The 26,230-nt window shown below is 49.0% G+C and overlaps 1 protein-coding gene across 8 annotated transcripts; it reads right to left on the reverse strand.

Moving 5' to 3' along the window:
• Positions 1–1,167: 1,167 nt before the first annotated feature.
• Positions 1,168–26,226, reverse strand: EARS2 (glutamyl-tRNA synthetase 2, mitochondrial). Of its 8 annotated transcripts, XM_079944344.1 has the most exons (10): positions 25,973–26,226; positions 22,818–22,973; positions 19,436–19,625; positions 16,695–17,167; positions 15,460–15,568; positions 12,857–13,010; positions 12,613–12,743; positions 7,932–8,067; positions 7,395–7,485; positions 1,168–6,141 (listed from the first exon to the last, which is right to left on the reverse strand). In XM_079944344.1, the coding sequence occupies exons 1-9, from the start codon at positions 26,109–26,111 to the stop codon at positions 7,402–7,404; spliced, it is 1,572 nt and encodes a 523-aa protein (XP_079800470.1). In that variant the 5' UTR covers positions 26,112–26,226; the 3' UTR covers positions 1,168–6,141; positions 7,395–7,401. The 8 variants fall into 8 exon arrangements, 7 of the variants coding, with proteins under 7 accessions (XP_079800470.1, XP_079800471.1, XP_079800469.1 ...); XR_013831527.1 differs by lacking the exon at positions 7,932–8,067; XM_079944345.1 differs by having other exon boundaries at positions 1,168–7,485; positions 12,613–12,722.
• Between the last annotated feature and the right edge of the window lie 4 nt (positions 26,227–26,230).

The raw sequence follows: 26,230 nt of genomic DNA on the forward strand, positions 1-26,230 counted from the left end.
CCCAATTCATCACACCACCACCACCTCCCCTCCCCGCCACTTTCCCCCCTTGGTGTCCATACGTTTGTTCTCTACATCTGTCAGACATTGGACATTTTTATGGCAGGGACAGAGTGGGACTAAACCCTGTTAAAAGATCAAGAGGTCATACATATCCCATCCTTGGGGCAAGGGAAACACTGCACATGCGCATAAAAGCTCCTTGGGGGTCAAAAGGAGGTGCACCACCCCATAATATGTGATGCTAAGGCCGTCCCATAGGCCCCTGGGCTGGAATCCATCTTGGAAAAAAGTTGCACACATACGTTGGGGAGGGTCCTAGGGCATCAGGCGTGGAAAAAGAAACCAGGTAATTGGCCAAAGGTAAACAAAGACCTGGAAGAACTGCTCTATATAAATGACCTAACCGCCTCTTTACTGCATGCCTCCTCATTCGGGAGGACACCCACACCCTTTCTCTCTGGGGGCATCTCTGCCTTGCTTCTGTCTTAACAAACTGTTTCTCTGTGTGCCCTCCCATTTGTGCTATGTCTCTAATAATAAATTTTGTACCTGTTTTTACAGCTCTTGCCTCTGTGAGAAATGCATTTTTCACTGGGGACAAGAGCCAGGGGGTGTGGTGGTGGCTGGGATTCCTGGTTTTTATCCAGGCTACCCAGGTTCAATTCCTGGGCAGAGAGTTAAGATCTCGCTTCACGCCACCACTCACTACTGCCTCTCCGAAATCAAGACAAGAGGAGTTCTCTAGATAGAGAAGGCTGCCCCCTCCTTGGCTAGTCTGTCCTACTGCAATCAGGGTTGGGGGAGGGGTGGTAGGGGGCAGAGGGGAGGGCACCCGGGCCTGGGCTGGGACCCCAACATTTTGCCCAGATATAAAGGCTAAGTTGGAGATCCCCAGAGCGTGATAATGAGTTTAATGAGTACCAAGCCAAGCTTCTACAGCCTTCTATATTTAAAAAAATGCATATCCTGGGGCTTCCCTGGTGGCACAGTGGTTGAGAGTCCGCCTGCCGATGCAGGGGACGCGGGTTCGTGCCCCGGTCCGGGAGGATCCCACATGCTGCAGAGCGGCTGGGCCCGTGAGCCATGGCCGCTGGGTCTGCACGTCTGGAGCCTGTGCTCCGCAACGGGAGAGGCCACAACAGTGAGAGGCCCGTGTACCGCAAAAAAAAAAAAAAAAGTGCATATGGACAAGAGTATTCCAGACAGAATAGCGGCACAAAGGAAGGCTTACATGGCGGGAGACAAGAGAAGGGGGCGCATGTGGCAGGAATGAGTGAAGTGAAGCCGGAAAGGTAGATGGGGTTGGGGGGGGCGGTCAGGCTGTGAGGATGAAACATGGCTTTATCTTGTTTCCCTCTTTCACGTCTCATTTTCCTACCAGGGCTCCCCGCTCCTGGGCCAGCCCTGCTCAAATCTCTCTTCAGCAAAGCTGCCGGAATGATCTTTAAAAAAAACACAAATCTGATCTTGTCACTTCCCTACTTAAAGCATTTCAGTGGCTCCTCACCTTCCACTTCATGAAGACCCAACTCATGTCTTCGCTAATGGACCCCCACTTTGTCCAGGAACCCAGGGAAGAGCTGGCCCCGCCCCCAGCTCTGGGTCTGGCTGATCTATGGGGACTCCCCCACCCACTTCCCCGAAGGGACAGGTTGAAGAATGGGGAAGTCACGAAGGGGAAGGTGCTGGAGAAAAGTTTCCTTGCTTTCAGGGAGAGAGACACAGAAAGCCACGCTCTCTCTGACAACATGAAGTGCAGAGAGGCCCGAGCACTTTAGGCAGACAATTGTGAGCAGAGAGAACCAACCCAAGGCTGTTGCCAATGCTGGGGCCAATAGAACAAAGAGATGGAAAGACCCTAAGTCCTCACTGAGGTCACTGAACGCTTAATTAACCAACCCCAGAGCCTGCCATACCCCCGAACTTCCTGCTTTGCGGGATACTAAATCTTCCTTTTCAAGCTGGTTTGAATCTGGATGTTCTGCTATTTGCATCAGATGGCACCTTGATACCCTTAACCTGGCAAAGAAGGGCTGTTTGGATTTCCCTCTGCCTGGTTTCTCAGCTACTTCTCCCACTCCCTCAACTCCTACCCTTGGCTCCACCCAACTTGGTGAAATTCTCTTTCATCCTTTTGTTTGGAATACCTTCCAACCCCCACTGATCTGGAAACTCCTACTCATCCCTCAGAACCCAGTTCAAAGGTCACTTCATCTGTAAAGTCCTCTGACATCTATGAACATGAATGCATGAACTACCCTCTCTGGGTTCTGCCCTCACCCAGGAAGTCCTCATTTTCTAAGTATTTATTATCCTGGTCCCTAGGAAGGTAGGGAATTTCATCATAAGACAAACATATTTAATCAATTAGACAATTTCTAATTTAGGTCCCACTAAACACCCCTCTATATTGAAGTATTCCATCTATCTCAGTCTTCAAAGTCTTTGTCAAAGGTCAGTCTCTCACAGATAGCTGGATTTGGTGCAATTTACAGGCAATACATCAGATAGCTAACTACAACTGCAAATCTTGCAAAAGAGATGTGATTCCCCAGAGTCAATGAAAGTGAAACTGGGAAACTGTTGGAATCTGGCAGAGTTAGATCAGCTGATAATTGCCACTTCTGAAGAAACTGATCTGACTGATGAAGGCCTCAAACATTTTTTTCATCATGAGAGCTTACCTGACTCCCTACTATGTGTCAGACAATGTGTCAGGTGCTATGGTTACGACCAAGAATAAGAAAAACTTATTGCCTGTCTCAATCTTATCTTTAGAGTAAGACAGACAATAAACATGTACAAATACACTATATAATTTCATATAGTAATAAGCATTATGAGGAAAAAAATAAGCTAGGATAAAGGCAATATGAATGAGATTCCAAAGTTGCCTACAGAAAAATAGTAATTTTCTGGCAAAGGTATACTCTAAACTCCATGGAAAGAGAATACGCTCAGGGGGAGGAACGGCCCTCTCCATCACTAGAGTGGTCTCCTGCAGCCATGATTGCTTACATGACTCTGTCCCACTGGCCACAGTTGATTGGACCAGGGGTAGACAGCTGACCCAAGCTAGGCCAATCAGATTCTCTCCTGGGATTTTGGACATGGAATACTAGTTATTGAATTGGCAGTGTAGCAGAGGGGAGATGATTCAGCTTTAGGGCTGAGGCAGTTGTTCAACAGCTGCAGAGATAAGAGAAAGCCAGCCTGCAGAAGAAAGATGAGAGTAGCAGACACCCAGACAGAGACGAAGGTTAGAAACTGCAGTTTCAGAGGGATAAAGGTGAGTGTGTTGGGTCCTAATAGGTTTTTGGGTACAGATTCCAGTCTCTTGTAAAGTCCAGCTGGAAGTCCTGCCCTTGGGATCTGTGGGTCCTAAATCTTCCAGTAAATTACTTTCATGGTTTAAGTTAGTCTGAGTGTGTTTCTATGTGTTGCAACCAAGATCAGCATCTCTAAGGATGAAAATACTGGTGATGAGGATGACTGCAATAACATTTGTTGAGTGCCGGGCACTGTTTTAAGAACTTTACATATGTCATCTATTTTGATTCTTACAATTTGCTGAGACAGATACAACTGTTACCCCCATTTTAACAAATGAGGAAACTGAGCTACAGAAGTCACACAGTAAGTGGCAGAACCAGTTTTTGAGTCTAGACAGTTGGCCTCTATGGCCTTCACTTCACTATAGTCTGAAAAAACACTGGGGGACGGACTTGAGGTTATTTAAACTGTGAAGTCCTTTTACACATTCCTTCTGATCCTGAGCAAAACCCCAGAGCAGAGGATACATGCTGCTTCTCAGACAACTCACTCCAACCGAGGAAGTGGCCACAACTTTATCGACTCAGCAATTTGATCACTCATTTTGTTAAAACAGTCAGATTCCCTAACCAAGATCTAGAGTTTCTTGTAAGCATATTTGATGTCTTAGAATCGAAGGCTCTGATGTCACTCAGAGTGACAAGAGTTGAGGTTGGACTCTGGGTTGTCGTAAGCCTCATACTAAAACCTCAGAAGAGTTGATCAACTTTTCTGAGCCTCAGTCTCTCTATCTAAAACATAGAAACAACAACCATAATAATAATGCCTATCTCATGGGGTTGTGAAGATTTAAAGAGATGATGAACTAAACTGTTTACCAGCATAATTTTTTTTTAATATTTATTTACTTATTTTGGTTGTACCGGGTCTTAGTTGCAGCATGCAGACTCCCAGTTGCGGCACGCATGCAGTATCTCGTTCCCCGACCTGGGGTCGAACCCAGGCCCCCTGCATTGGGAGCATGGAGTCTTAGCCACTGAACCACCAGGGAAGTCCCCTACCAGCATAATTTGAAACCCAGAAGTGGTTGAGGATCATGTGAACGCAAAATAAATTGCAAGCATTATTATTCTGTGTCCCCTTTGGCGGAACACCTGTTGTTTCTGCCATTGCCCCTTCTTCTGGAAAAACCACCCTACTTCTCCTTGGGAACTTTTCCTCCATTGGATATATTCCTGGCTGAGGAATGGTAACATGACCTCAGTTAGCCCAACCACTCTCTTCTTAGAATCTGAATCTTTAGCTGAATCATCCAAAACTGAAAGGGAAAAAATACAGAGAAACCATAACAAAAAATAATTAAGAGTTCATGTATTCCCACTGAAGAACACAGACAAGACTGGCCATGAGCTCCTGCTGCCTGCATGCTCAGAGCTTCCCTGGTTCCTGTCTTTTCCAAGACCTGGTTCTTTGGCTTTCCCATAGAGTCTATGACTTTTTCACAAATTTAAACTCCCATAAACTTAAAGTCTCCAATAAACCTAAGTTAGGCAGAGCTGGTTTCCATTGCTTGCCATCAAAGAACTTTATCTGATGTACTTTTCAAGCAAGGATTAGGTCTCTGTGAAACTCAGCAAATTCTTTAATCCCCTTTCCCTATTCCCCTAGAAAAGGACAGTGTATTAGCAATTTCTTACTGGGTAACAAATTATCCCAGAGCTAAGTGGCTTTAAACAATAAATATTTATTATCTCATAACTGTATGTCTGAAATTCAGGAGCAACTTTGCTTAGTGGTTCTGGCTCAGGATCTTTCAAGAAGGCTGCAGTCAGCACTATTTACAATAGTCAGGACATGGAACCAACCTAAATGTCCATCAACAGAGGAATGGCTAAAGAAGATGTGGTACATATATACAATGGAATATTACTCAGCCATAAAACGGAACGAAATTGTGCCATTTGCAGAGACGAGGATGTTCCTAGAGACTTTCATACAGAGTGAAGTAAGTCAGAAAGAGAAAAACAAATATCGTATATTAACACGTATGTGGAATCTAGAAAAATGGTACAGATGAACTTATTTGCAAAGCAGAAACAGAGACATAGAGAACAAACGTATAGATACTAAGGGGGATGAGGGGGTGAGATGGATTGGGAGATTGGGATTGACACATACACACTACTATGTATAAACCAGATAACTAACGAAAACCTGCTGTATAGTACAGGGAACTCTATACTCAATGCTCTGTGGTGACCTAAATGGGAAGGAAATCCAAGGAAGAGGGGAATATATGTATACGTGTGGCTGATTCACTTTGCTGTACAGCAGAAACAAACACAACATTGTAAAGCAACTACACTCCAATTAAAAAAAAAAAAAAAGAACGCTGCAGTCAAATGTCAGCCAGCATTGCAGTCATCTGAAGGCTTGACTGGGGCTGGAAGACTGACTCCCGAGATGGTCCATTCATACGGCTGTTGTCCAAAGGCCTCTGATCCTTGTCTCTCTGACTGTCTTCACAGTGTGGAAGCTGGCTTCCCACAGAGTAACGGATCCAAGAGAACAACATGGAAGCCATGACACACCACACAGAAGTCAGCCCTATTCAGTGTGAATGCCAGGAGGCAGCGATGACTGGGGGCTACAAAGGGGAAGCCCAGTAGCTGTGTAGGGGTCTTTGTAGCTGGCCACCATCCTCCTTCCACTTCAGCTATTCCTATTCACCCCAAGAAGAACATCTCATTTCAGAAACCCACAGACAGTGATTTACAAATGATGGGTGGAAGAAGGAGGCAAATATGAAGAAAAAGATGCAGAGCAGGCAGGGTAGAGGTCTCCAGTCCAAGGACCGGGGGAGAACTGGAAAAGAGGAAGAGACAAACTTTAGGGAAGGGAGATACAGGCTGCCCCAAGCCCAAGGACAAAGAGTAGTATAAAACGTTAAGTGTTCCCCCTGGGCAGATTTGTGGGTTCTTCCCTTATAAGCCCCAAAGAAAGTCTAACAAGCCACTTCAGCCCAGCTTGTCAGTCATTGCTCCAGACTCAAACTGGGGGCTTCCCTGGTGGCACGGTTGTTGAGAATCCACCTGCCAATGCAGGGGACACGGGTTCCAGCCCTGGTCCGGGAAGATCCCACATGCCATGGAACTAAGCCCGCATGCCACAACTACTGAGTCCACGTGCCACAACTACTGAAGCCCGTGTGCCTAGAGCCCATGCTCCACAACAAGAGAAGCCACCGCCATGAGAAGCTCACGCACCACAACGAAGAGCGGGGCCCCGCTCACCGCAACTAGAGAAAGCCTGTGCGCAGCAACCAAGACCCAACACAGCCAAAAATAAATAAATTAAAAAACAAAGTCAAACTGGGCCCGAGAACTGGGACCCAGGGATCCAGGCTGCTGCCAAGCTGTTATGCATGGGCTGAGTTGTGTTCCCCTCAAAACTCACATGTGAAGCCCTAACCTCTCTGTACCTGAGAATGTGACAAAATTTGCAGACAGGGCCTTTAAAGAAGTGATTAAGTTCAAACTGGGCCGTGAGGGTGGGCCTTAACCCAATCTCACTGGTGTCCTCTTAAGAGGGCCTTTGGACAAACAGAGGTACCGAGGGCACACACAGAGGGAAGGCCTTGTGAGGAGAGAGCAAAAAGGCAGCCGTCTGCAAACCAAGGAGCGAGGCCTCAGGAGAAACGAAACCTGCCAACACCCTGATCTTGGACTGCTGGCCTCCACAACTGTGAGAAAATCATTTTCTGTTATTTAAGCCACCATTCTGTGATATTTTTTCATAGCAGCCCGAGCAGACTAAAACATGAGCTGCGACTGCTCAGTGAGCCAGCTCCTAACCTCTGCTGTGTACTGTGGTGTCAGAACCATAAGTGAGGCCTTCCTTTCCAGCGTCAGGTAGGTGAGGGGGGCTCGGTGACCCTGGCCAACTGATAAGGATGGGCCTGGCGTGGAGCCATAAATGCACCTGTGCACCCAGAGGTTGTGTGTCCATTCTTGGTTCCTTCCACAAGCTTCCGATGGGCCCCAGGCCTCCTGCTCCTACCCTCTGAGGGCGGGTCCCACAAGAACAGTTCCTGTGGCCACCTCTGCTGTCCTGCACACCTTCTCTCTAGCTGGAAAGCACCTTCTGTATTCGTTCCCGCACTTCCTTTGGTCCCAAGGACAACATCATCTCAGCTACAGGAGGTCCTTGCTAAGAACAAAAAGAGAAAACATTGCCTTAAGATGCCTGAGGAATGAACACCCAACTTGGTCTGCAGAAGTTACCCCTAGGCCAACCCCAGCACTGCTGCCTGCATCCCAAGGAGCAGAGTCTGCATTTTACGGGCTTTGATTTCTAAGGATGGGTCCCAGAAGCCTGCTCTTGCTGGGTTGGTAGGTCCAATAGCCCCAGTCAACCGCCGGCTCCATGAAGGCAGGGAGCACATGTGTTTCACTCACTACCGTATCCACTGTACCTAGTATGGTGCTTACACATGGTAGGTACTCAGTAAGTATTGTCTGTTGAATGACTGAATGAGGGGGGTGGTCATGTTTCATTCATCTTTGCAGCCCCCAAACTGAGCTTAGTGCTGCCGGTGAATGTTAGCTGAGTGGATAAATGAGGGCTCCAGGGCACAGTCCAGCCACCCGCCTCACCAGCTGTCCACTGAGGGCCACTCGGAGGAGCTTCATCACGTTACTGTGTTTGGTGCCTTCCAGACCTTCTGACAGCTTCTTCAGTTCTCCGTTCAGCATGTCCTGAGTTAAACTCATACCGGGTCCTTCTAAAAGCCTAGAAGAGGGCCAGTCTATAAGGGGCCAGCATGGGCCAGTGGCAAGTGGGTGGAAGGGAGGACTTCAGAAGATTCATCCATCAGCTACAATATACATTAACAGCACAACCAATGTTCAAGCCTGCCTTGTGGGTGGGGGATATCTACTACCCCCATCCCCATCCTAGTTGCGGAAGAAACAACCACCAAGAGACTACAAACACAGAGAATCCAAGCAAGTGGGCATAAAATAGGGAAACTAAGAGGAAACCATAGAGGATTTACTGATTACTACCTGTGCCATGTAATCTTCATGCCTCAGTTTTCTCACCTGTAAAGTGGGAATAATAAGTGTCTGCACCTCACAGGGCTATGGTGGGGCTAAGTTAAAACTTGTAAAGCACTAAGTACATTGCCTGAACAGATGGTAAGTACTTGAAAGGATGAGCTCTTATATTTCAATAAAAAGTTAAATATTAGCTAATATTTATTACATCCAAGAGCTCAGAGACATTGCAAGAGGATCTGAAAAGACACTTAGGATTGGGTTACACATAGGATGGAAGAATGAAGCCCTCTGGGAAATGATCTGAAACACAGCTTCAAGACTTCTGGGGGATGTAGCGGAGAAGAGCAGAAAGAAGGAAATCGGGAGACCCCAGCTCCAGTAATGTCCCTGCCGCCAACTTGCTACAACCATTCTTTGCCCACAAATGAAACACTTAAGGAACTAAAACAGGCCAGCAACCATTCCCCCCTTTCCTGGCAGTCCAGCTGAGACCCTCTCCCCAAAGCACGTTTGAGCTCAAGAGAAAGTCCCCAATTAGTCAGAGCACGACTTGCAAAAACTTCGTCCCAGCCCTGATTCTGAGTTAGAGCAAGAGACAGGAGCAGGGCAGGGGGAGTCATTCCACACGGAAGAGGGACCGAGGCTGGAGATCTTCACTAGTGCAGACGATCCTCGACGCCACCTCTGACACCACCTGCTCCCGAAAGGGCCCAGACACTCCATTCCCCACATCAGCTCAGGGTGGAGGGCTACCGGCTCAGGGACTGGGTTCATGAGGAATTGAAACAAAAAGCCTTTTAGTGCAGATTTCCTTACTCACTCCAGTACTTGAGCAATTCAGTTTCAATTTGAGAAACATAATCATCTGTATTGCATCTTAAAACCGGACCACATGATTGCTATTTATGAAATGGAGAAGAGGAAATATTGAAAATATGAAATGTAATGTGGTTTGCAGCAACATGGATGGACCTAGAGATTATCATACGAAGTGAAGTAAGTCTCAGAAAGAGACAAATACCATGATATCACTTATATGTGGAATCTAAAATATGACACAAATGAACATATCTACAAACCAGAAACAGACTCACAGACATAGAGAACAGACCTGTGGTTGCCAAGGGTGGGCGGGGTGGGGGGAGGGAAGGATTGGGAGTTTAGGACTAGCAGATGCAAACCATTATGTATAAAATGGATAAACAACAAGGTCCTACCACAGAGCACAGGAAACTATAGTCAATATCCTGTGATAAACCATAATGGAAAAGACTATGGAAAGGAATATGTATAACTGAATCACTTTGCTATATAGCAGAAATTAACACATTGTAAACCAACTATACTTCAAAAAAACCCAAAAATGTAATGTGGGAAAAAACCAAACACACTCCTCAATGTCACTGTGGGGAAGCAGGCTGCCAAGGAGCTGGTGAGAGTAACAGGCCCCAGGCAGCCAACACTGGCAGCCAGGGCATGTTAGAGCTGGTCCAGGCCTTGGTGTGGGCACAGAGGGACTTCCAGAGATCCGGCAGCTTCTAAATATTTGGGCGTCAGCTTTCTTGCCTTCAGTGGGAGCCCCCGAGGGTCTCTAAAATCTAATCCCATGGCAGGGGTGGGGAGGTAAGACATTAGCCCAGTGAACCAAAACTAACAGCCTCGTGTGGAATGTCCTAAATTAAGGGAGTATTATTACTAATAATACCTCTTGGGAATTTATCCTGGAGATTTACTTGTAAGGGTGCTTAATGATGTCTATTCAAGGTTACTCACTGTGATTGTCTGTAACTGCAAAATTTGGAAGCAATCCAAATGTCCACCAATAGGATATGAATTATATAAATCATAGTAAAGTGGTATAAAAAGGGAATAGCTGTAGCTGGGAAAAGAATGAGGATGCTCTTCTAAGCCCTGGACAGATCTAAAGATAAATTGTTAAGGGAAAAACAAACAGACAAACAAGCAAAAAAACACATATAGACACTTAGGGAAATACAGCCATTATTTTGTAAACTTTAAATGAAGTATAAACTATAAAAATACTGAATCACTATGTTGTACATTTGAAACTAACATATTATAAATCAACTATACTTCACTAAAAAAATAAAAATAACACAAAAATCCCACCCAAAGACAACAGTGTTATTGTATCGTATTTTTTTGGCCGCACTGCTCGGCTTGCAGGATCTTAGTTGCCCATCAGGGACTGAACCCAGGCCCTCGGCAGTGAAAGCACTGAGTCCTAACCACTGGACCACCAGAGAATTCCCTGTATTGTACCTTTTGTGTAAAAAAGCTGAAAACTAAGGGTTATTTAGATATAGTTATGAATAGTAGTAACATCCAGAGAGGGTTCTGGAACAGGGCAGACAGGGGACAAGGATTAAAAATGGGACTCCTGATATATGCCTTTCAAAATAATTTCTAGGTTTTAAACCTAGAGGTTCAAGAGGTTTGAATGTATTAATAACAATTAAGTTTTAAATTCAAAAAATTGGAAGAATGGAGCTGTATACACATTTCCTTGAATCCACAGACGTTTCACGAAGGAAGCTGCTGTTTGGGACTGCCTTTCTGCTGGGGGCTGAGTAGGAGGGAAGACTTGTGATGGCTGCTTGCTATCAGGGGCTGTCCAAGTACTTTACACCAAAGATAAGCAACAGAGAATATGACTGGACATACGGTCTCTCGCCCCAGCCGGCTTGCGTCTCAATCCCTGCTCCTTCAATTTACTAGCTGTATTATTTTAGACAAGTTACTTAACCTCTTTGTGCCTTGATTTCCTCACCTGCTAAAATGGGGCTAACAGGAGTTCCTTTATTAGGTTGCTCTGAATTCAAGTGTACACACACACATAGCATGCACACGTATCCGTGTACACATCTAACGTATATGATATATAACACAGCATGCTGTAGGCACATGTGTAAGCAAACCCACACGAGTGTTTGCTATTATTATCTAATTTAATCTTTATAACTCTCTCCACAGGCCCTAACTCTCCCTGTGGAACTACCCGGCTCCATCCTCAGCCCATGTGCTTTGGCTGGGTCGGGGGCGGGGGGGGGGGGTCCACTCAGGGTCCCACGTATGACCTAACCTAAGCCAGTCAGCACATCACATTCTCCAGGCCTCAGTGACTAGTTCGGAGACAGAAAAACCAGGCCAATCAGGCCCCATCAGAGTGACTCTTAGGACACAGCTGGAGCCGGAGGCTAAGGTTTTGCTGTCTTAACCACCACAGTGGAGACTGTGAGAGAGGCTGCTTCTGCCCCTGGTATCCTTTCTCCCTCTCATGTGTACTGACACAATTTTCAGCTGGGCACCTGGTCCCCAAGGTAAAAACTACATTTTCTAGACTCCCTTGTAGCTTGGAGTGGCCGTAAGACAGGCGTTCGGGCCAGCGGGATGCAGGTGGAAACGAGTGTGTCACTTTTAAGTCAAGTCCCTAAGGGGGAGGAGTATCCCGTCCCCCTCTCCCTTCCCTCATTCTTCCTCTGGCTGAATTGTGAGCCACCATGGACCATGGGGACAAGAGCAAAACCCAGGGATGACAGGACCCTGGAGATGTGGAGAAAGCTCTTCAGCCCAAACTGCCTGCTCTGGATGCAGGTAAGGGAGAAAGGCGCTTGTCTTGTCTGGTAGAGCATCCGACGCTCCATCTACCCAATACAGAACCCCTGCAGAAGGAGTGGCGGGCGTGGAGGAGTGGGGGAGAAAGTCAAAGGGGCAGAGGGAGAAATTAGGTCTTGGTACCGTATTTTTGGCCCCAGCTTTAAGCTGGACCTCAAGTTGGCTCTTCTCCTAGCCTCTGCAATTACGTACACCAATCATTTCCCCCCTTGCTTAAGCTCGTTTTGGTTGCACTTTGTGCCCTCGTAATCTGGAGAGTTCTGCTACTGTTAAAATAAGACCTCGTATCATCTCCACCCTATAGATGAGGAAATGGGAGCTCAAGGACGTGCAGTCACTTGGACAAATCGAAGCCCCCTGGGCAAGTGAACTAACTGGGCCAGCGAGGGGTGGGGCGGGAACGGAACCCAGGTGGGTCCGATCCCAGCGCCAGACCACCGCCTCTTCCTGGGAGAGCCTGGGCTCCTCAGGGTCAGCCCTTCCGCCAAGAGAGCCGTGAGTGATCGTCTCACGGAGAACCTCTCGCTAGCTCTGGGGCTGTACTGCAGGCCTGACAGCCGAGCCCTGGAGTGAAGGGGGCCCTGGTGGGGAGAGAGGGAAGAGAGGTGCAGAACCCTGAACTCAGCCTGCGGACACTCACCCCAGCACACGCTTGGCAATGATGTCCACCTTCTCCGAGATGGCGCCCAGCTGCGCTCGACTCACAGCAGGGCGAGTCCACAGGTAGGAGTGCGCTGGGGAGACCAAATCCTGCAGGTGGCAAATGTGACCCTGGGGGAAGAGGCGGTCACTGAACGCCCTGGGATGGGGCTCTGATGCAGCGGGAGGGGGAGGAGTGGGGCGCCACCCGCTCCCTGGGTCCCCCCGAGCTCCCGACACCACACCTGTCTCAGCAGGATGATCCTCTCCACGTAGGCTGCGTCCAGCACATTCCTGTCTTGCAGCTGGCTCCCGAATGCCTCCTCCACGAGAGCCTGTAGCTTCCCCACCAGCTGGCGTCTCTGGGTCTCATCGCTCACCAGCCGGCGGAGGTGCAGCCTGCCGGGGAAGCCAAGGGACCGTCCTGCCACGGGCATCTCCAGCCCAGACAACCCTCTTCCCCAGTGGAGTGGGTGGGGTTTGAAGAATGACACCTTCCAGCTGGAGCAGAGAGGAGGGTGCCGAAGGTCTGCCCGTCCCTCTGCTCCCCAGGGCCTCTCACATGGCCCGCCACCCTCCTCTGAGCTACCTGCTTGGCCTCAACAGGCACCTGAGTTTACAAAGCAGAACCTGGCGGTGCCTGCCTCCTCGCAGAGTTCAAAGCATGGGGCTCTGGAGCAAAAGGGCAGAGGTCGAGAATATGGATTTCTAGGATTCAAAGCCATGTCCAGACGGCACAGTTCTCTGAATTCACGGCTCACAGTTAAAAAGCTCAAGTTTTCCTGTCAGGTCAAATCTTTCCCTTTTCAGAATTCTTCTAACCGCCTTGTTCCCTCCTTCAGAAGCAACAAAGCCTCTAAGACTCCAAGCCTCAAACCAGGCCCTGTCAGTCCTGTCTCTGGGCTGCCCTCACCCTGTCCCCAGCACGACTGGAGGGACCCAAGAGAGCGAGCAGCGAGGGGCCGAGGGCCATTCTGTAGGCGCTTGGGCCCCTGTCCCTGCCGCAGAAGAAAGGCAGGCAGCAAGGGACTCTTGATCATCTCATGGGCTCTGAGACTGCACAGGCCTGTGGGTGAAGCCAGCTTTGCCAGATGTCTGCAGCAAGTTACACAACCGTTCGGAGCTCAGGGTGCTTGTCTGTTACTGTGGGAACAACGGGGCCTCCCTCACAGGGCGCTGGGCAGAGTAAATGAGGAGCTGTCTGTAAAGCACTGAGTACCAGGCCTGCGTTACTGCCACACCCGGCAGTTGGAGATGGGCAGGGAGTCTGAACACAGGGTGGAAGGATGAGACCGTCTGGGAAGCAATCTGGAGCACTCACTGGCCCAAAACCATCACTTTCTAAAATGAATGAAGAGAAATCACATGAAATTTGTACTGAAACTGTTTCTAGGACCTCCTTAGTAGTTAGATGAGACAGTGGGAAGAAAGAAATCAGGCTTGAGATAGTCCACGGCCTGGGACGTAGCCAAGTGCTAGATAAATGTTCGTTACCATCACTACCTCCACCACACCACTAGCACTGCTATGACAACTACTATCTTTACAACTGTTACTGAAATAATCATAGCAGTGGCTTGATTACAGAAACAACTAAAGAGAACAGCTTCGGCTGCACAAAAACTGAGGGCATCTATCCCAAGCAAAAGCCCACTGCCGTCTCCCTCTGGCTCCCCCTCATGCTTTGCAGAGGACTGGAATGGGTCACAAAGTATCTCCCCCGTTCCAACTCCATTACTCCCAGGGATATCGCTTTCTCCATGATAAGAAAGGTAGAGAACAGGCTGCATTCAATGTGCACACTGTTTGCTCCTGAATGCCCCACTCAAGAGATGCCCACTCACAGTGGTTAAGAATCCGCCCGCCAACGCAGGGGACAGGAGTTCAATCCCTGTCGATCTCTGTTCGATCCCGGGAAGATCCCACATGCCGTGGAGCAACTAAGCCTGTGTGCCACAACTACTGAGCCTGCGCTCTAGAGCCCGTGAGCCGCGACTACTGAAGCCCATGCACCTAGAGCCCGTGCTCCACAACAAGAAGCCACCGCAATGAGAAGCCTGCACACCGCAACGAAGACCCAACGCAGCCAAAAATAAATAAATAAAAATAATAATAAAAAAAAAGATGCCCATCATTACTGTGTGAACTTGAACTTGGGCTGCTTATTCAACTTCCTGACATCTTGCTCTCCTTGTATGCACACTAGGGCAAAATCATACAACTGACCTTATGTCTGATGGTGGGAAGTACATGAAGTAACGTCCTTGACACACCCGCAGTCGATGTGAATCCCCTGGGCTCATGCCATAAAGCACCGAGAAGAGCCTGCCCCCAAACCAAGGCTCAAGAGAAGACATCAAAGAGTCCCTGGCCCTTAAGTACGGACCTGTCCTCTGGCTTTCCCTCTAATGCCCTTAGCCTGAGACGTGGCAACAGTGATCCGAACTGTAACTGTGGCTGGAGGTTTCGCAGGGAAGAACTACTTGAAATGTAAAACAGACGCCATGAGACAGCACTGTTACTGTGTTGGCTGGGTAGGGGAGGGGCTGAGCAGGAATAATGGTGACTACAAAAACCGTACCTGCCATTTTACTGAGCGCTTTCTATGTGCAAAATAGTTTGAGGCTTAATTTAACTGAACAATCGCCTAAGGTGAGAAAACATTTTAGAGAAAAGAGGCTTGAGGAGGTTAGGTGACTTACCAGTGGTCACATGGCACTAGACACCTGAGCCCATGGTCAAAATCAAGTGTGTGTGACTCCAGAGCCCACTAGACCTTCCACCGTGGGGACCCAGCATCAGCCGGTGAGCCCTTTTCTCCTGGGGGTGCTCCAGATTCCCCGCTCACCTGTTGAATTCTGGGAGCTTCTCCAGGTCCAGCAGGGCTGAGTGGCAGGTGACCCGGGTCAGGTCAAACTGTGAGATCAGCTCTGGCAAGGTCCTGCCCATCTGGTTCTCTGCAAGTGAGGCAGGCCCAGCTGCTCAGCACCCACCCCCCACCCTGCCATTCCACCTTCAATCACAAGGGAGGCTGCCCAAACAGATTTGACTTCTAGGTATTTTATATACCAAGGGCCCGAGTGAGCTTTCATTTGCAGAAAGGGTTCTGTCACTAAAGAACAAAAAGCTTGAAAACAATCCGGCTAAATCAACCCTCACGGCCCTCAAAGACACGAGCTGCAAGAACAGCCTGCTCACTGCCTGGCTGCGCCCCAGGGATCTGACCCGACTGGTTTTGGATGGGGTCTGAGCAGGACTGCATTTCACAAGCTTCCTGGTGGATTCCAAAGTGCAGCCAGAGTGAGAAGAGCTGAGGCACGAGCCGCTTCTCACGCGCGGTGGCCCCACCTCACGCAGTCAGTGCGCATCCTGGTTAGGCTTGAGCCTCTGCCACAGCCCTCACTAGCTGTGTGACTTCGGCAAGTTACTCAATCTCTCTGAGCCTCACAAGCTTCTAACAAACAGTGGGGGTAATAAATACCCCTCAAGGATATTTTAAGGTTTAAATGAGATACGAGCAGAAAAAGCAGGAAACAGACTATGGCCACATTTTCAGAAATCGTCCCCCCTCCAAAAGGTCATCCTATTTTGTGCATCATCAAGATGTGGGCCTAAGTCTTTGGTCAGCTTGGAATAAACTAGAGTCACAGTAATACTAGTAATACTGTCAGAGTACCTACTTGTACTTCTATTAATAATGTAATTACAATAATCACAGGATCTGTAATTTTTGTGCTGTTGTGTGGCAGATACTGTGCTGGTGCCTCATAGTCAGGAGCTCAGTGAACCCTAACTTAACCCTGTGAGGTAGACACTTAGCCCATTCTACAGATGAGGCAACCGAGGCTCACAGATCATAAGATCCTTGAGGGCAGGGATTACAACTACCTTGTTCACCATTGTAGCCCCAAGCACGTAACACGGTGTCTGGCTCAATAAACACTTGTCAAATAAGAGAAGGAACATGTATAAGATCACACAGCCAGTGGGCGGCACAGCTGGGACTGAAGGCCAGGCGGCCCGACCCAAGGCCCTGGCTCTTCAGTGCTATGGTTCCACCACTACCTCTTGGGGAGTGGGTACCTGCAAACCCTGAGCCGCAGCTGGTGATGATATCGAGCAAGGCATCTGGCAGGAAGCCGGCGGCAGCAAAATGCTCCAGGAAGATGTCCCCTTGCCTCTTGGACAGTTTGCTGCCATCCCTGTTGAGGAGCAGGGGCAGGTGGGCAAAGTGCGGGGGCTGCCAGCCCAGGGCCTGGTAGAGGAGCAGATGCTTGGAGGTGGAGACCAGCCACTCGGAGCCCCGCAGCACGTGGCTGATGCCCATGTGGTGGTCGTCCACCACACAGGCCAGGTGGTAGGTGGGGAAGCCGTCGCTCTTCAGGATGACTGGGTCCCCCTCCACACTGGCCACCTCATGCCGATTCCAGCCGTACACCAAGTCCTGGAAGGCAGGCGCCTCCCCCTCCAGGTGGAAGCGGATGGGAGGCTTGGGGTCTTTGGCCAGCTTCTGGGCCACCTGCGCCTCGCTCAGGCTCCGGCACCGATTGTCATACCTGTTGGGAAGCAGAGCAGCACAGTAACTAAGAGTTACTAAGAGTAGTGGTGACGGGCGTGAGCCCTACCTTTGCCTCTGATAACTGTACGACCTTGGGCAAGTCATTTACCTCTTACAGCTGTCTCCTCAGTCTTGAATGGGGATAATAAGGTTATTGCGTGGGAGAACTAAGTGAGATAACATAGCACAGCAGTCACAAGCCTGTTTCCCTTCCTCCTTGCTAATGAGGAAACGTCAAATGTCACCCAAAGGGGTGAATCATGACTGATTTTGCTTAGCATGCAATCTCATTCCCCTAAAGCATTGACCCATCACTGAGATTCAAAAAAAAGTATGCTTGTGGGGTAGCGGAGGATGAAGGTTCTGGGAAAGATTTTCTCTCTAAGTGAGAAGCGGGCGAGCCACAGGGTGCTGCAGCCACTTGTAACTGATGGGGGAGGGGGGCAGCAAGGGAGGCAGCAACAGGCCAAAATAGAGTCTCGCCTTCTCAAAGCTGCTGGCTTCATCCTGGAGTCACCCACCTGCAGACTTCTGCAGAAGGAGAAGATGAATGTCTATGTGGTTTATGCTTTGGCTACTCAAAGTGTGGTCTGTGGACCTCCAGCGTCAGCCTCACCTGGGAGCTTGTCAGAAATGCGGCATCTCAGGACCTGCTGGACCCACCCTGGACCTGCTAAATCAGAAGCTGCCCGTTAACTAGACCCTCAGGTAATTCTTCCGCACATTGAAGTTGAGAAGCTCTGGTTTGTCCCTTTTAAACAGAGTATTTGTTACTTGCTCCCAAAAGCGTCCTAAATGATACACAAATGTAACACTTGTAAGTACCATCCTTGACACTGAGCTAAATGTTCAATCGTAAATGGCTGTATGGGACTTCCCTGGTGGCGCAGTGGTTAAGAATCTGCCTGCCAATGCAGGGGACACGGGTTCGAGCCTCGGTCTGGGAAGATCCCACATGCTGCAGAGCGACTAAGCCCGTGTGCCACAACTACTGAGCCTGTGATCTAGAGCCTGCGAGGCACAACTACTGAGCCCGTGTGCTGCAACTACTGGAGCCCATGCGCCTAGAGCCCGTGCTCCGCAACAAGAGAAGTCACTGCAATGAGAAGCCCGCGCACTGCAATGAAGAGTAGCCCCCACTCGCCACAACTAGAGAAAGCCCACACGCACCAAAAAAGACCCAATGCAGCCAAAAATCAATAAATGTATAAAATAAATAAATAAATGGCTGTATGGATCCAGGATAGGACATGATCGTAATTTTAAAAAATAATCTTCTGTCAATGGGCAAGTAGACCGTTTAGATTAAAAAGGCAATGCTGCAGCGGATGGCACGACCTTGTATGAGCATCCAAGCCCTTGTCCAAATAGTTCATTGAAACTGGAACTTGAATGTTATGATGCTGATGGGAGTACAAGCTAGTAGAGTGCCTCTAGACAGCATCTATCAAAGCTATAAATTAACCTGCAATTCCAAATCTAGGGAGGTAACCCAACAAACACATTGCACATGTGCCAAACGATGTACGTCAACATTATTCATCACCGTTCCCTTTTGTTAGTAACAAAAGATTAGAGATAACATAAATGTTCATTAGAAAGGAACTGATCAAGTGAGTGATGATACAGCCCTGTGATGGAATACTACGCAAGCAGAGGAAAATTTATGGACTCGTACAGACCGATCCTCAAGACAGTAAGTGGGATCTGTAAACTGCATGACACGTATCTTGTGGGCTACCATTTGAGTGGGGAAGAGGAGAATGATCCCTGCCTCATGGTGCTTTTCCCATGTCCTCCCTGCCCTTGAGCATGGGCTGGACCTAGTGACTTCCTTCTGATGCACAGAGCACGACACAGCCGTGAGATGTCACTTCCCTGATTAGGTTATGCAGAAGCTGTAGCTTCCACCTTCCTCGCTCTCCCCTGCCTTCTCCCTGGCTTGCCCTGAGGAAAGCCAGCTGCCAAGCTGTGAGCTGCCCTGTGGAGAGGCCCACATGGCTTGGAACAGATGCCTCCAGGCAACAGCCTCGGAGAGGCATGGAGGCAGATCCTTTGAGTCCAGCCTCGAGGTAACTGCAAGCCTGGCCAAGACCTTGACGCAGCTTTGAGAGCAACCCTGAGCCAAAGGAGCCAGCTAAGCTGTGCCCAAACCTGACCCACAGAAACCCTGAGATAAGCCAGTTGGGGATAATCTGTTACACAGCAAGAGCTAACGAACACATCCACCCCTGGGGAGGCACCCGTGACAGGCTGGGGCTCTCACCGGGGTGTCTGATGGTTCCTTAGGGCCTCCCTCTTCAGGAGCTCCAGCCGCTGGGGTGAGCAGAAACACGGGTATGCAGCGCCGCTCTTCAGCAGAGCTTCGGTGGCCTGGGCGTAGAGCGCAAGTCGCTGAGACTGCAGGTAGGGCCCTGCAGGACCTCCCCGGCGGGGGCTCTCGTCAGGGGGGATGCCTACAACACAGGCAGAGAATAATCACCAAACGGTAATAACTACGATGCATAAGACACTGGTTCCCAGGCACTGTTATAAGCGCTTTACACATATAGCAAAGCTTCTAACCCTCCTGACAATCCATGAGGCTGATACTCTTATGATTTCCCTTTTCCAGATGAAGAGTTAAAACACAGAGAGGTTAACGCTCAAGATCATGTGGCTGGTGGATAAGGAGTCGGATGGAGGTGCACTGGTTCCACGGCCCATGCCCTTACAGGCACGTCCTCTCCCTCCATCCTTGCCCTGGGGAGGGAGAAGCCAGCAGGGCTGGAACAGGGGACTTGGGAGAAGAAGCGTGGTTCAGGGACAGCCCATTCAGCCTGGCTGGGCTCCTGGCCCTGCCCCTGACTGGCTGTCACGAGGGATAGTGCCTTGCACCTTCCAGGCTGCTTTTATGTTTTGTGATCGCTGTTAAAGCTCAAAACCACCCCACCCAGTAGGGGCCGTTATTACCCCCATTCAGTAAGGAGGACATGGGGGCGTAGAGGGGCTGTGTTATGTCACCTGGCCAAGGACCAAAGCCAGGCTAGCTGGCCCCAAGTCCGCACTCTTAACCACTTGGTGGACTGCCTCTTGCATTCCTTAGCCTTTCTAAGCCTCGGTTTCCTTCTCTGAAAAGTGGAGCTGAGAGTCTACTGTGCAGAGTGACCGAGACGTAAACGCACCAGTGCTTACACAGTGCTTAGTGCAATGGCTTCATGTAGAACAGCTGCAACATACGCTGTTAGATTAAATGTGACCTATTATAAGCGAACCGCCAACCCCAGGTCTGGTTTCCTCAGGTCACAAAGGATAGATTTAACTTATAAACGCTTCCGGGAGAGGTAGGGTGGACACAGAAGAGCTGGATGACGGTGTTTCTGCCCTGAAATGGCTTTCAAACAAATTAGGAAGAGGACAGGGCTAACCCTGCACACCCGACGTCACACAGACTCTGGAGGCTGAGGGGCCTGGGTTCAAGTGCACTGGCCAGCTCTGAGGCCAGGCAAGACACCTACCAGAGCCTCCATTTCCTCCTTTACAAAAGAAGGAAACAAACATTTACTTTCTGCTGAGGGTCATCACGAGGCTGGAATGGGACGGCCTACAGGAAGGGTTTGGCGCTTTGCCTGGCACATCTCGGTGCTCAGCAGGTCCTGGCTGTGACCATCGTTGGTACTGTTGGTATTGGTATTTCTTCATTTGTCAGAGAAGGGGGGGGTTAGGTGCATCTGGGGCTCCTTCCTGATCTACCCTTAACATGTCCAGCAGGGTTTAAGAGAGACTCCACTAGGAAAACTGAAAACAGAGTCACATAAAAAATAGTATGTAAATGTTCACGGCAGTTTTACTCATCATAACCAAAAAGCAGAAACAATCCAAATGCCCAATCACTGACGAATGGATAAGTAAAAAGTGTTATTTCCATACAACGAATATTGTTTGGCATAAACGGGAAAGAAGAACCAATTCATGCTACAACATACACGAACCTTATGCTAAGTGTAAGCCAGACATAAAATGAAACGTCCCAAATAGGCAAACCACAGAGACAGAAAGTAGGTTAGTGACTGCCAGGGGCAGGAGGGAAGGAGGAATAGGGAGTGCCTGGTGCAGGGTTTCGTTTTGGGGTGATGGAAATGTTCTGGAATTAGAGAGTGGTGGTGGATATACAACTCAGTGAATATACTAAAGACCACTTTGAGATGGTAAGTTTCATCCTATGTAAATTACATACCGATGCCCAAAGCAAGAAGCTCCAGAACTGAGCCACCTGGGGTGCGGATCCCTGCCCTCTGCCTCACCAGAAGGCTCACAGCGTTGCGCCGAGCTGGAGGCTCCTCGGGGCAGGACACATCAGGCAGTCTTGCTCATCACGGTACCCTCGTGCCTAGCACGGTGTAGCAGGTGCTCCACGCCACGTGGCCAATCACGGGCTCCTGCCAACCTCCCTGTCCTCACGTCTCCAGGTCCTCTGTTTACCTCACCGTGCTTGGGCCACACTGGCTTCCTTGCTGCTCCTCAAATACATCCAGCACTAAGCTTCCACAGGGCCTTTGCATCTGCTATTCCCCCTGCTTTGAGCATTCTCCCCCTAGGTAACCAGAGGGCTGGCCCCTCACTTTGTGCAACTCTCTGCTCTACCGTCCCCTCCCTGGGGAAGTCCCCCCCCATCTCCAAGACCTGCTCCCTGCTGGTTTCCTCGCCTGCTACCTTTCCCTCCACATCACTTATCATCACTTAATACTGCAGTGAGAATGAGTTCGCCTGTTATTTATCTGTCTCCCCTGCTTACTGAGCGCAGGGTCTTGGTTCCATGCTTGAACACTATCACTACCTGGACCACAGTAAGTGACTTTGGTGCATGAATTCTTTTATTCAACTAATCTCAACTGAGTTTCTGCTACAACCTTCTACAGTAGAGGACAGAAATGAAATCAGTTTTTGCCCTTCAGGAACCCCAAATTTAGTTAATGATTTACCTGAGACTAGAATACACATGTCAAGACAGACTGGTGTTTTTGGCATTTTTCCTTGGCGAGCTTAAATAGTCATACCTGTTCTGACAGGAAGGCAGCTACTGACCTGGGGAACACAAATACACTCCTCCTCGTCCTCCCTGAGCTGAGCTGGCCTCATGGCTAAACTTCCCTTAAAGAGACTGACTTAAGGAGCTGCACATGTTTTGTTTGGCTCGTACAATGTGGTTTAAAAAAAAAAAAATCTGAGCTCAGATTTAACAATGGGAAGTAGTCATCAAAAACAAAAAAACCCCAGAGTTCCGGCTCCTCCCGGAAATCAGAAGATTTGACAAGCTGGGCCAGGAGTCCCACATCAACTGGGCTGGCGCTTTCTCGGGCTTACCACACCCCTGGAGACTCCCGGTCCATCTTCCACTTGGCCTGTGTTTCCTGCCCGCTCCCAGGAGGAAGTGAGATTCTGAGATAAAAACAAGAATCTCCAAACAGCCTTGGAGCTTTTTATTCTGCCCTGCCCCAGGAACTTCAGCGTCTTTCCAGGTGGAACCTGCCACCCCAGGCAGCACAAATGTACTCATTCCTCCAGGGACTCCGCATTCTCCACCCTGGGCCATGTGAGAAAACCTTCAGGCTCCTTTTCCTGCTCCCTGCGCCTTCCTTGAAGAAGGGGCCTCTCCCGGCCAGCCTCACCTGCCCACTCCAGCATGTCCTCTATATTCTCCGCTGCCCCAGGCACAAGGCGGGTCTGATCCGTGTCCTCCAGCCTCAGGATGAAGCTCCCTCCGTGCTTCTTGGCAAAGACGTAGTTGTACAAGGCAGTGCGGAGGCCACCAAGGTGCAAGAAGCCTGGCGGAAGAAGAGAACAGCTCAGACAAGATGGGGAAGACAAGGGGCAAGTAAGTTCTGCTTGTGACACAAGGTCTCAGGGAACATCAAAGTCTAAGAAATGGCGCTACCCTGTCCCATCTCCCCGTCAGGCACCCAGGCACGCAGGTTGCCACAGAAGAGGACTGGGCTGGTTGACTCATTTACCCTCATCCTGGAAGTGGAAGAACACTGAAGTTTTGGAGCATGTCATTGGGTAAAATGGCTCCAAATCTCCCCAACTGCACCCATCATTCTACTTTGACATTTGCCTTAAGGCCAAGTTTCACCCAAAGGAGAAGCAGACAGTTATTCAGTGAAGCCACATCACACGTGCATCTAACTTATGCAAATTCAATGAAGTCCTTGGACAAAAAAAAAAAATTAACTACTAATTAAAAGTACTGTAAGATTACATTTGGCCCATACCCTCTATGCACTGTACGTGACTATCCACATCATACATTTTAAATTTTGTCTACTTGACACTTTAAGTGCTGGCTTTAGATACTAACCGAAAGTAATATTTGATGCCACTGTATTTCTCTTCACCCAAGTTTAAACACTTAATATTTTACTTTTTCATCATTCCTGACTGAAAAGTTAAAGTGAACAGTTTTCCCAGGGCTGTCATTTCCCCCCTTACCCTTCCTTCTTTGGGCCAGGTGTAGCGGAATAACTGAGGACATGGAAAGGAGACGTGACCCATGCCCCCCCGCCCCAGCAAACTGGGGGCTGGCGAATAAGCCAGAACTGTAAACAGTCCTGATTGCTTTGAGCCCCCCCGGCAAACCGGGGGCCTGCGAAGAAGCATTGAGTGCTTTGGGCACTGATCCATGAGATGTCCTCAGTATAATCAGAATGGTGGGAACGCAAGGAAATGTCCTTGTGCTACTTCAGTGTAATCAGAATGGTGGGAACGCAAGGAAATGTCCTTGTGCTACTTCAGTATAATCAAAATAATGGTGGGAAACTTGTGCTGCTTTTGCGCTCAAGGACGAAGCACGGCATGTTTTCAAGAAAGCCCGTTATTGCCTGTATAATCAATAGAAACATATGTTGCTGCTTCGGCATTTCTGAAATGTTAAGAAAACAAGTCTTAAAATGTAAACATAGATAATGCTTTAATAAAAGCTACCACAGCAGGACAGACGGCGCTGCTTTGCCTGAGCGAACGGCAGCCCTCTACTGCTGTGCTTCGGCACAATTCATCTCGTGTGATGAGCTTGCTTTCGGCCCTGTCATAAGATAAACTACGACAGCCAGGCTACGGCCCTGTCTCCACAATGAGCTTGTCTGCATCTCCAAGTACAGGAGGCAGCACGGGATAGGAAATGCTTCTCTGGAGTCAGGTAGACTCCAGCTCAACACTGATTATGTATGTGACCTTCAGCTAGTTACAAGGTCACCACCAAAACCAGAGGTCCCCAAGATAGAGGACAGGGGTCCAGTAGTTGAAAGCAAGACCTTTTAGATCAAATAGACCTTGATTCAAATTCTGCTACCCCTTGGACACTCTACTTGACTTCTGTGTGCATCGATTTCTTAATTTGTTAGAGAGATTAACAACAAAAAATAGAAACCTTCCTTGCAAGGTTGCTGTGAGGCATAAATGTTGACCAGAGTACCCTATTAATTTTAGTTATTATAATGATCTACATTCTTCTATCTGTAGTCAACAGCCTTTCCAACATGGGCTCTTCCCACAGATCAGCAAGGAAAGGAGAATTAAAATCATCACAATGGAACCTTCTGCTTATTAAGTGCTTTCCATGAGTACCAGTCCTTACCCCGTGCCTCAGTTGCATTAGCTCAAACCATGAGGCAGGTACTATTACCAGCCCTGTTTGACAGATGGTAAAACTCAAGAGGTTCAAAGAAGTTAAATAATTTTCTCAAGCCACACAAATAGGAAGTGGCAAAGCCAGAAATTTGTGCCCAGACAATTCCAGGCCTTGGCACCCAAACCAGAGCTTGTCTGCAAACTGTTGGCAGTTGCCAACCAAGTTGACAGCAATTTGACAGAATAACTTTATATCTGTTGAATTCAATAGTCTCATATTTTGTATGCTTTTACGAGTTTCCTTTTTCTACTAATTTCTTTATATTGATTTTATAAAAGTATTAGTCCATAATTGACTGGAAATCAGAAACGAGTCCTTTCACCAGGGGTGGTTTGAGAAGCATGCTCTACACGATACTGCCTGCTGAGAAAGACCCCTGTCACTCTGTGTAGCTGAGACCTTGTCACAAAGGTAGCTCTGTGACCCTGGAGTTCAGAATGAGAGGCACGCTTGGTGTGAAGAGGGCAAGCAGGTTGCCTTGATGAGAAAAGAATTTGGGGAACTGGTGCGGAGGCCCTGACAAGATCGCCGCTAGGGTATACAGTGGGGCCCTGCCTGACTCTCTGGTTTGCTAGGCTCCAATACTAATCACAGGGCCTTTGTACCTCCAATTTCCTCTGCCCAGAAGGTTCCTTCTATAGGTTTCACATACCTAGCCCCTTCTTGTTATCTGGTTCTCAGCCCTTATGACACCTCCTCAGCAAGGCATCCCTGAGCATCCTACCCAACCCCCAGTCCCCTACCCTGCTTCATCTTCCGCATGACACACGTGACTGTTTAAAACTAGTTATTTTTATACGTGTTTGTTGCAGCCACTACAGTGTAGGCTTCTTGGGAGCGGGGGCCCTACTTTCTCCATGTCCACTGTACCCCAGCGCCTAAAACATTTTGTACTCAATACACATTTACTATATACACAAAAGAAAAAAGGGGCCCAAAGAAATGGTACAGTACAATAAACACGAAATTCCTGGCAACGTGAAAATTTTCCTCTCGTAAACCTATTTCTGCCTCTGTATAATGAGGCCGCACTACCCGCCCAGTCTGACTCCACCGGAAGGGATTCGCTCGGAACGTTCGGGGGGCGGGCAAGAGACGGTGGGCCTAGGCCTGCAGCGTCACGTCCGCCAAGGTTACCTGTGGGGCTGGGGGCGAACCGCACTCGCACCGCAGGCCCGGCATGAGTGCCCAGGCTGGCCTCGCGCCGTCCCAGGGGGCGGCCCAAGGCCTCCGGGGGCCTCCGGGGATGCAACAACCTCTTCAGGAGCACAGCCATGTGGAGTGGAACCGCACACGTGGGCTTCTCCGTGCATCACTTCCGGGGACTCCTCCCAGCAAATCCGCTTCCGCCACAGCAGGCGCAACCCCGCCCCTTAAAGGCGCAGGCCCCCTAGC

The sequence above is a fragment of the Stenella coeruleoalba genome, assembly GCF_951394435.1.
Source record: "Stenella coeruleoalba genome assembly, chromosome: 15".
NCBI lineage: Eukaryota > Metazoa > Chordata > Mammalia > Artiodactyla > Delphinidae > Stenella > Stenella coeruleoalba.